Raw genomic sequence first — 12236 nt, forward strand, 5'->3', positions numbered from 1 at the left:
TATATATATATATATATATATATATATATATAGAGATGGATCTAACCAGTTCTACTATAGTAGTACTGTATATATAGAGAGAGATGGTTCTTACTAGTTCTACTATAGTAGTACTGTATATATAGAGAGATGGTTCTAACTAGTTCTACTATAGTAGTACTGTATATATAGAGAGATGGATCTAACTAGTTCTACTATAGTAGTACTGTATATATAGAGAGATGGTTCTAACTAGTTCTACTATAGTAGTACTGTATATATAGAGAGATGGTTCTAACTAGTTCTACTATAGTAGTACTGTATATATATATATATAGAGAGAGAGATGGTTCTAACCAGTTCTACTATAGTAGTACTGTATATATAGAGAGATGGTTCTAACTAGTTCTACTATAGTAGTACTGTATATATAGAGAGATGGATCTAACTAGTTCTACTATAGTAGTACTGTATATATAGAGAGATGGTTCTAACTAGTTCTACTATAGTAGTACTGTATATATAGAGAGATGGTTCTAACTAGTTCTACTATAGTAGTATTGTATATAGAGAGAGATGGTTCTAACTAGTTCTACTATAGTAGTACTGTATATATAGAGAGATGGTTCTAACTAGTTCTACTATAGAAGTACTGTATATATAGAGAGATGGATCTAACTAGTTCTACTATAGTAGTATTGTATATAGAGAGAGATGGATCTAACTAGTTCTACTATAGAAGTACTGTATATATAGAGAGATGGTTCTTACTAGTTCTACTATAGTAGTACTGTATATATATATATAGAGAGAGAGATGGTTCTAACCAGTTCTACTATAGTAGTACTGTATATATAGAGAGATGGTTCTAACTAGTTCTACTATAGTAGTACTGTATATATAGAGATATGGATCTAACTAGTTCTACTATAGTAGTACTGTATATATAGAGAGATGGTTCTAACTAGTTCTACTATAGTAGTACTGTATATATAGAGAGAGATGGATCTAACTAGTTCTACTGTAGTAGTATTGTATATATAGAGAGATGGATCTAACTAGTTCTACTATAGTAGTATTGTATATATAGAGAGAGATGGATCTAACTAGTTCTACTATAGTAGTATTGTATATATAGAGAGATGGATCTAACTAGTTCTACTATAGTAGTATTGTATATATAGAGATGGATCTAACTAGTTCTACTATAGTAGTACTGTATATATAGAGAGAGATGGTTCTAACCAGTTCTACTATAGAAGTACTGTATATATAGAGAGAGATGGATCTAACCAGTTCTACTATAGTAGTACTGTATATATAGAGAGAGATGGATCTAACCAGTTCTACTATAGTAGTACTGTATATATATATATAGAGAGATGGTTCTTACTGTGCTGTCCCATGAGTTGGTGTAGCTTGCTGAGGGGGTCCGGGCTGATTTCTGAGAGAGGCGAGGGCTGTGTGGGGAGGAGGCTGTGGGGGTGTGTAGGGAGGGGGTTGGGGGCTTGTGTGGAGAGGGTGCTGTGGGGGTGTGTGGGGAGTGTGCTGTGGGGGTGTGTGGGGAGGGGGCTGTGGGGGTTGTGGGGGTGTGTAGGGAGGGGGATGTGGGGGTGTGTAGGGAGGGGCTTGGGGCTTGTGTGGAGAGGGTGCTGTGGGGGTGTGTGGGGAGAGGGCTGTGGGGTGTGTGGGGAGGGGGTTGTGGGGGTTTGTGGGGAGGGAGTTGTGGGGGTTGTGGGGGTTTGTGGGGAGGGTCTTGTGGGGGTGTGTGGGGGTGGAGCGGGGGCAGCTGCAGACGAAGGAGGGCAGGATGGTGGGGTAGTTCATCCCTCCGTTCAGACGACCCTGGAGAGACGACCCCAGCCCAGGGGTCACAGAGGGGTCACGACCCGGGACAGGAAGTGACCTCATCTCCAGCTCCTCCCCACCTGGAGGAGTCATTACGTTGATATAATTAATGAATGTCAGTCAAACATCTTTCATGGCAGTTAAAGATCTATTAAAATCAAAATTAACATTATTTTCAGGTAAATAGAACGATCCCTTAGTTTCAGGTACAATGACTCATAAATAGTCTGATCCCTTATTTTCAGGTAAAATGACTCATAAATACTATTCCACATCACCGTAGTATAATCCACAGGCCTATTCCACATCACTGTAGTATAATCCACGGCCCTATTCCAAATCACCGTAGTATAATCCACATCCCTATTCCACATCACCGTAGTATAATCCACAGCCCTATTCCACATCACCGTAGTATAATCCACAGCCCTATTCCACATCACCGTAGTATAATCCACAGCCCTATTCCACATCACCGTAGTATAATCCACAGCCCTATTCCACATCACCGTAGTATAATCCACATCCCTATTCCACATCACCGTAGTATAATCCACATCCCTATTCCACATCACCGTAGTATAATCCACAGCTCTATTCCACATCACCGTAGTATAATCCACAGCCCTATTCCACATCACCGTAGTATAATCCACAGCCCTATTCCACACCACCGTAGTATAATCCACAGCCCTATTCCACATCACCATAGTATAATCCACAACCCTATTCCACATCACCGTAGTATAATCCACAGCCCTATTCCACACCACCGTAGTATAATCCACAGCCCTATTCCACATCACCGTAGTATAATCCACAGCCCTATTCCACATCACCGTAGTATAATCCACAGCCCTATTCCACATCACCGTAGTATAATCCACTGCCCTATTCCACATCACCGTAGTATAATCCACAGCCCTATTCCACATCACCGTAGTATAATCCACATCCCTATTCCACACCACCGTAGTATAATCCACATCCCTATTCCACACCACCGTAGTATAATCCACATCCCTATTCCACACCACCGTAGTATAATCCACAGCCCTATTCCACATCACTGTAGTATAATCCACATCCCTATTCCACACCACCGTAGTATAATCCACAGCCCTATTCCACATCACCGTAGTATAATCCCTTAGTGAATAACCACAGCCCTATTCCACATCACCGTAGTATAATCCACAGCCCTATTCCACATCACCGTAGTATAATCCACAGCCCTATTCCACACCACCGTAGTATAATCCACATCCCTATTCCACATCACCGTAGTATAATCCACATCCCTATTCCACACCACCGTAGTATAATCCACAGCCCTATTCCACATCACCGGAGTATAATCCACAGCCCTATTCCACACCACCGTAGTATAATCCACAGCCCTATTCCATATCACCGTAGTATAATCCACAGCCCTATTCCACACCACTGTAGCATAATCCCTTAGTGAATAACCACAGCCCTATTCCAAATCACCGTAGTATAATCCACAGCCCTATTCCACATCACCGTAGTATAATCCACAGCCCTATTCCACATCACCGTAGTATAATCCACATCCCTATTCCACACCACCGTAGTATAATCCACATCCCTATTCCACATCACCGTAGTATAATCCACAGCCCTATTCCACATCACCATAGTATAATCCACAGCCCTATTCCACATCACCGTAGTATAATCCCTTAGTGAATATCCACGGCCCTATTCCACATCACCGTAGTATAATCCACAGCCCTATTCCACATCCCCGTAGTATAATCCACATTCCTATTCCACATCACAGTAGTATAATCCCTTAGTGAAGATCTACGGCCCTATTCCACATCACCGTAGTTTAATCCACATCCCTATTCCACATCACCGTAGTATAATCCACATCCCTATTCCACATCACCGTAGTATAATCCACAGCCCTATTCCACATCACCGTAGTATAATCCACATCCCTATTCCACATCACTGTAGTATAATCCACAGCCCTATTCCACACCACCGTAGTATAATCCACAGCCCTATTCCACATCACCGTAGTATAATCCACATCCCTATTCCACATCACTGTAGTATAATCCACAGCCCTATTCCACACCACCGTAGTATAATCCACAGCCCTATTCCACATCACCGTAGTATAATCCACAGCCCTATTCCACATCACCGTAGTATAATCCACAGCCCTATTCCACATCACCGTAGTATAATCCACAGCCCTATTCCACATCACCGTAGTATAATCCACATCCCTATTCCACACCACCGTAGTATAATCCACATCCCTATTCCACACCACCGTAGTATAATCCACATCCCTATTCCACACCACCGTAGTATAATCCACAGCCCTATTCCACATCACTGTAGTATAATCCACATCCCTATTCCACACCACCGTAGTATAATCCACAGCCCTATTCCACATCACCGTAGTATAATCCCTTAGTGAATAACCACAGCCCTATTCCACATCACCGTAGTATAATCCACAGCCCTATTCCACATCACCGTAGTATAATCCACAGCCCTATTCCACACCACCGTAGTATAATCCACATCCCTATTCCACATCACCGTAGTATAATCCACATCCCTATTCCACACCACCGTAGTATAATCCACAGCCCTATTCCACATCACCGGAGTATAATCCACAGCCCTATTCCACACCACCGTAGTATAATCCACAGCCCTATTCCATATCACCGTAGTATAATCCACAGCCCTATTCCACACCACTGTAGCATAATCCCTTAGTGAATAACCACAGCCCTATTCCAAATCACCGTAGTATAATCCACAGCCCTATTCCACATCACCGTAGTATAATCCACAGCCCTATTCCACATCACCGTAGTATAATCCACATCCCTATTCCACACCACCGTAGTATAATCCACATCCCTATTCCACATCACCGTAGTATAATCCACAGCCCTATTCCACATCACCATAGTATAATCCACAGCCCTATTCCACATCACCGTAGTATAATCCCTTAGTGAATATCCACGGCCCTATTCCACATCACCGTAGTATAATCCACAGCCCTATTCCACATCCCCGTAGTATAATCCACATTCCTATTCCACATCACAGTAGTATAATCCCTTAGTGAAGATCCACGGCCCTATTCCACATCACCGTAGTTTAATCCACATCCCTATTCCACATCACCGTAGTATAATCCACATCCCTATTCCACATCACCGTAGTATAATCCACAGCCCTATTCCACATCACCGTAGTATAATCCACATCCCTATTCCACATCACTGTAGTATAATCCACAGCCCTATTCCACACCACCGTAGTATAATCCACAGCCCTATTCCACATCACCGTAGTATAATCCACATCCCTATTCCACATCACTGTAGTATAATCCACAGCCCTATTCCACACCACCGTAGTATAATCCACATCCCTATTCCACATCCCCGTAGTATAATCCACAGCCCTATTCCACATCCCCGTAGTATAATCCACAGCCCTATTCCACATCACCATAGTATAATCCACAGCCCTATTCCACATCACCGTAGTATAATCCCTTAGTGAATATCCACGGCCCTATTCCACATCACCGTAGTATAATCCACAGCCCTATTCCACATCCCCGTAGTATAATCCACATTCCTATTCCACATCACAGTAGTATAATCCCTTAGTGAAGATCCACGGCCCTATTCCACATCACCGTAGTTTAATCCACATCCCTATTCCACATCACCGTAGTATAATCCACATCCCTATTCCACATCACCGTAGTATAATCCACAGCCCTATTCCACATCACCGTAGTATAATCCACATCCCTATTCCACATCACTGTAGTATAATCCACAGCCCTATTCCACACCACCGTAGTATAATCCACAGCCCTATTCCACATCACCGTAGTATAATCCACATCCCTATTCCACACCACCGTAGTATAATCCACAGCCCTATTCCACATCACCGTAGTATAATCCACATCCCTATTCCACATCACTGTAGTATAATCCACAGCCCTATTCCACACCACCGTAGTATAATCCACATCCCTATTCCACATCCCCGTAGTATAATCCACAGCCCTATTCCACATCCCCGTAGTATAATCCACAGCCCTATTCCACACCACCGTAGTATAATCCACAGCCCTATTCCACATCCCCGTAGTATAATCCACAGCCCTATTCCACACCACCGTAGTATAATCCACAGCCCTATTCCACATCACCGTAGTATAATCCACAGCCCTATTCCACACCACCGTAGTATAATCCACAGCCCTATTCCACATCCCCGTAGTATAATCCACAGCCCTATTCCACATCCCCGTAGTATAATCCACAGCCCTATTCCACACCACCGTAGTATAATCCACAGCCCTATTCCACATCCCCGTAGTATAATCCACAGCCCTATTCCACATCCCCGTAGTATAATCCACAGCCCTATTCCACATCACCGTAGTATAATCCCTTAGTGAATATCCACGGCCCTATTCCACATCCCCGTAGTATAATCCACAGCCCTATTCCACATCCCCGTAGTATAATCCACAGCCCTATTCCACATCCCCGTAGTATAATCCACAGCCCTATTCCACATCCCCGTAGTATAATCCACAGCCCTATTCCACATCCCCGTAGTATAATCCACATCCCTATTCCACATCCCCGTAGTATAATCCACAGCCCTATTCCACATCCCCGTAGTATAATCCACAGCCCTATTCCACATCCCCGTAGTATAATCCACAGCCCTATTCCACATCCCCGTAGTATAATCCACATCCCTATTCCACATCCCCGTAGTATAATCCACAGCCCTATTCCACATCCCCGTAGTATAATCCACAGCCCTATTCCACATCCCCGTAGTATAATCCACAGCCCTATTCCACATCCCCGTAGTATAATCCACAGCCCTATTCCACATCCCCGTAGTATAATCCACATCCCTATTCCACATCCCCGTAGTATAATCCACAGCCCTATTCCACATCCCCGTAGTATAATCCACAGCCCTATTCCACATCCCCGTAGTATAATCCACAGCCCTATTCCACATCCCCGTAGTATAATCCACATCCCTATTCCACATCCCCGTAGTATAATCCACAGCCCTATTCCACATCCCCGTAGTATAATCCACAGCCCTATTCCACATCCCCGTAGTATAATCCACAGCCCTATTCCACATCCCCGTAGTATAATCCACATCCCTATTCCACATCCCCGTAGTATAATCCACAGCCCTATTCCACATCCCCGTAGTATAATCCACAGCCCTATTCCACATCCCCGTAGTATAATCCACAGCCCTATTCCACATCCCCGTAGTATAATCCACAGCCCTATTCCACATCCCCGTAGTATAATCCACAGCCCTATTCCACACCACCGTAGTATAATCCACAGCCCTATTCCACACCACCGTAGTATAATCCACATCCCTATTCCACATCACAGTAGTATAATCCACAGCCCTATTCCACACCACCGTAGTATAATCCACATCCCTATTCCACATCACAGTAGTATAATCCCTTAGTGGAGATCCACGGCCCTGCAACACAAACCATCATCATCATTTGACGCAATGCCACCATCTTTGCTTTGTAAAAATCAGCCTTTGGAAAAAGGTAGGGCTTTTTGTTTACTAACTAGTCTACGAACCTGTTGCTACGGGCGTGTGTCCTCCGTTGCTATGCCGACAGTGGTGACGCTGGTGATGCTGCAGAAGGTTGTGTACGGGGCGGAGCCAGGGGACGTTTCCGGACGCTCTGCGAGCGATCCCCGGACCGCTTCCTCCTCCGTCAGGGTTTACCTTCTTACGACGTTTACTGCCGCACAAACACACACACACACACACACACACACACACACACACACACACACACACACACACACACACACACACACACACACACACACACACACACACACACACACATATAACAAGTAAATACAACGACTAGAACAAAGCAGAACAAATATAACTTTATTCACTTTTACAACGAGTTAGTTATAACAGGAAGTTGAATTTCACTACAACGAGTTAGTTATAACAGGAAGTTAAACTTATCCTGGGCTTTATTCACTACAACGAGTTAGTTATAACAGGAAGTTGAACTTCACTACAACGAGTCAGCTATAACAGGAAGTTGAACTTCACTACAACGAGTTAGTTATAACAGGAAGTTGAACTTCACTACAACGAGTCAGCTATAACAGGAAGTTGAACTTCACTACAACGAGTTAGTTATAACAGGAAGTTGAACTTCACTACAACGAGTCAGCTATAACAGGAAGTTGAACTTCACTACAACGAGTTAGTTATAACAGGAAGTTGAACTTCACTACAACGAGTTAGTTATAACAGGAAGTTGAACTTATCCTGGGCTTTATTCACTATAACAAGTCAGTTATAACAGGAAGTTGAACTTCACTACAACAAGTAAACTATAACAGGAAGTTGAACGTAATTCTGGGCTTTATTCACTTTTACAACGAGTCAGCTATAACAGGAAGTTGAATTTCGCTACAACAAGTCAGCTGTAACAGGAAGTTGAACTTATCCTGGGCTTTATTCACTACAACGAGTCAGCTGTAACAGGAAGTTATACATTGTCTTCGGAAAGTATTCAGACCACTTGACTTGTTCCACATTTTGTTACGTTACAGCCTTTTTCTAATGTTGATAAAATAGTTTTCCCCCCTAATACCTCCAAAATTACAAACAAAAAATAATTTTTCATACATTTTTGCTAATTTATAAAAAAATAAAAACATTTGCATAAGTATTCAGACCCTTTACTCAGTACTTTGTTGAAGCACCTTGAGCAGCGATTACAGCATCGAGTCTTCTTGAGTATGACGCTACAAGCTTGGCACAACTGTATTTGGGGAGTTTCTCCCATTCTTCTCTGCAGATCCTCTCAAGCTCTGTCAGGTTGGATGGGGAGTGTTGCTGCGCAGCTATTTTCGGGTCTCTCCAGAGATGTTAGATCAGGTTCAAGTCCGGGCCACTCAAGGACATTCAGAAACTTGTTCCAAAGCCACTCTTGTGTTTTCTTGGCTAAGTGCTTTGGGTTGTTGTCCTGTTGGAAGCGGTTTTCATCAAGCATCTCTCTGTACTTTGCTTCGTTAATTTTTGCCTCGATCTTGACTAGTCTCCCTGCCGCTGAAAAACATCCCCACAGCATGATGCTGTCACCACCATGCTTCACTGTAGGGATGGTGCCAGGTTTCCTCCAGACATGACGCTTGGATTCAGGCCAAAGAGTTCAATCTTGGTTTCATCAGACTAGAGAGTCTTGTTTCTCATGGTCAGAGTCCTTTAGGTGCCTTTTGGCAAACTCCAAGTGGGCTGTCATGTGCCTTTCACTGAGGAGTGGCTTCCGTCTGGCCACTCATAAAGGCCTGATTGGTGGAGTGCTGCAGAGATAGTTGTCCTTCTGGAAGGTTCTCCTATCTCCACAGAGGAACTCTGGAGCTCTGTCAGAGTGACCATCGGGTTCTTGTTCACCTCCCTGACCAAGGCCCTTCTCCCCTGATTGCTCAGTTTGGCCGGGCGGCCAGCTCTAGGAAGAGTCTTGGTGGTTCCAAACTTCTTCCATTTAAGAATGATGGAGGCCACTGTGTTCTTGAGGACCTTCAATGCTGCAGAAATGTTTTGGTTCCCTTCCCCAGATCTGCGCCTCGACATAATCCTGTCTCAGAGCTCTACGGACAATTCCTTCGACCTCACGGCTTGGTTTTTGCTCTGACATGCACTGTCAACTGTGGGACCTTATATAGACAGGTGTGTACCTTTCCAAATCATGTCCAATCAATAGAATTTACCACAGGTAGAGTCCAATCAAGTTGTAGAAACATCTCAAGGATGATCAATGGAAACAGGAAGCACCTGAGCTCCATTTCAAGTCTCACAGCAAAGGGTCTGAATACTTATGCAAACAAGGTATTTATGTTTTTTATCTTTAATAAATGTGCGAAAATGTACCCTGTTTTCGCTTCGTCATTATAGGGTATTGTGTGTAGATTGCTGACAGATAAAAAAAAAAACAATTATAATTATAATAAGGCTGTGACGTAACAAAACGTGGAAAAATTCAAGGGGTTTAAATACTTTCCGAAGGCATTGTATATAATAGGTAGTTGTGTAATACAGATTTTATATATATATATATATATTTTAAACTAAAAAGACTTTAAAAAATAAATAAGTTTAAAAAATAATAATAATAATAATGAATTTGTGGTTGTTGTGGACCTACCTGTGCCAGGTAGTGTACAGACGTTGTACTCGTCGGGTCAGTTTGCGGTAGAGGTGCGAAACATATCTCAGCATCTCCTCATAGCAGGATCCCGGTTCTCTGTAGCTGGCCAGAGTGCTGTCGTTGGACATGTAACGAGCTCGCTGCTCACGCATCAACGCGTTCTCGCGCTGCTTCGTCTCCGCAAACTGGGTCGCTATGACTACCAGGCACAGGTTGATCATGAAGAAAGAGCCCACCTGACGAGACGGGGAGGGAGGGAGGGAGGGAGGGAGACAGGGAGGGAGGGAGGGAGGGAGGGACGACCAAGAACGTACACAGAGTTAGAGAGAGTTTTTAAAAAAAACAATGAGAAAACTACTACAGGGAGACTTACTTCACTAATCATAAACTCAGGGAAAACCCCACCTACGCAGGGCCAAGCAGAAACATAACACAAGAGTGTGGGACAACCAGTAGCCGTCACAGAGTTTCAGGTCATTATTAAAGGACAAGCCCATTCCATCATATAGTTAAATTGAAGGTTTTATATCACTGAAACCAGGCAGTTGGGATGACGTGGGAACTATGACTGTGTTAATTCGACAGAAATGACTGACTCACTCGCTGACTAGCGCGTAACGCTCGCGTAGCAAAATAAATAAATAAATATACACATACACGATATTCATTCCTAACTGCTCGCGTGCGTCAACGAGCCTCTGCGTCACCAGGCGCTAAAAATACAACTTGGTTCTGTTTGTGACGCTTAGACGGCGCTGCAAGTCCCGCCTCTCCTCCTCTCCTCATTGGTTTATAGGAGCATATACCCACGTGGGTGATTGGAAGATGGACTGAGGTCCGCCACTCCAGGGTAGTTGGTGGTGGTAGTGCACCTTAAAGTTGGTTAACAAACCGCCATATAAAATCCACAGAAGAAGAATAACATTTTTTTTTTTAAACGGAAGATGGACAGAGGTCCACCACTCCAGTCCAGTCCTGTCTGATTCTATACTGAACCCTGATACTATACTGTACCCTGATTCTATACTGAACCCTGATTCTATACTGAACTCTGATTCTATACTGAACCCTGATTCTATACTGTACCCTGATTCTATACTGTACCCTGTATCAGTGTCTGCGTGATTCTATACTGTACCCTGATTCTATACTGTACCCTGATTCTATACTGTACCCTGATTCTATACTGTACCCTGATTCTATACTATACCCTGTATCAGTGTCTGCGTGATTCTATACTGTACCCTGATTCTATACTGTACCCTGATTCTATACTGAACCCTGATTCTATACTGAACTCTGATTCTATACTGAACTCTGATTCTATACTGTACCCTGATTCTATACTGTACCCTGATTCTACATTGAACCCTGATTCTATACTGAACCCTGATTCTATACTGAACCCTGATTCTATACTGAACCCTGATTCTATACTGTACTCTGATTCTATACTGTACCCTGATTCTATACTGAACTCTGATTCTATACTGAACCCTGATTCTATACTGTACCCTGATTCTATACTGAACTCTGATTCTATACTGTACCCTGATTCTATACTGAACTCTGATTCTATACTGTACCCTGATTCTATACTGAACTCTGATTCTATACTGTACCCTGATTCTATACTGAACTCTGATTCTATACTGAACCCTGATTCTATACTGTACCCTGATTCTATACTGAACTCTGATTCTATACTGTACCCTGATTCTATACTGAACTCTGATTCTATACTGTACCCTGATTCTATACTGTACTCTGATTCTATACTGTACCCTGATTCTATACTGAACCCTGATTCTATACTGAACTCTGATTCTATACTGTACCCTGATTCTATACTGAACTCTGATTCTATACTGAACCCTGATTCTATACTGTACCCTGATTCTATACTGAACCCTGATTCTATACTGAACCCTGGTTCTATACTGTACCCTGATTCTATACTGAACCCTGATTCTATACTGAACCCTGATTCTATACTGTACCCTGATTCTATACTGTACCCTGATTCTATACTGAACTCTGTATCGGCGTCTGTGTGATTCAGACTCTGCCTGCTAAGCACCTCTTCCTCCTCCACCCTACTTCAAAGTGCTGT

At 43.1% G+C, this 12236-nt stretch overlaps 1 protein-coding gene across 1 annotated transcript in view; it reads right to left on the reverse strand.

The window, feature by feature from the left end:
• Positions 1–1698: 1698 nt before the first annotated feature.
• LOC123740651 (voltage-dependent T-type calcium channel subunit alpha-1H) overlaps positions 1699–12236 on the reverse strand; it is a gene marked incomplete at its 3' end in the record, with an annotated part of 56206 nt that continues 45668 nt past the window's right edge. Inside the window, exons 8-10 of the mRNA XM_045714178.1 lie at positions 10121–10359; positions 7518–7684; positions 1699–1907 (exon numbers count right to left, since the gene is read on the reverse strand). Of these exons, the coding sequence (XP_045570134.1) occupies positions 1699–1907; positions 7518–7684; positions 10121–10359 (615 nt within the window). The remainder of the gene's footprint in view (positions 1908–7517; positions 7685–10120; positions 10360–12236) is intronic.

Source organism: Salmo salar, unplaced genomic scaffold (genome assembly GCF_905237065.1).
Source record: "Salmo salar unplaced genomic scaffold, Ssal_v3.1, whole genome shotgun sequence".
Lineage (NCBI taxonomy): Eukaryota > Metazoa > Chordata > Actinopteri > Salmoniformes > Salmonidae > Salmo > Salmo salar.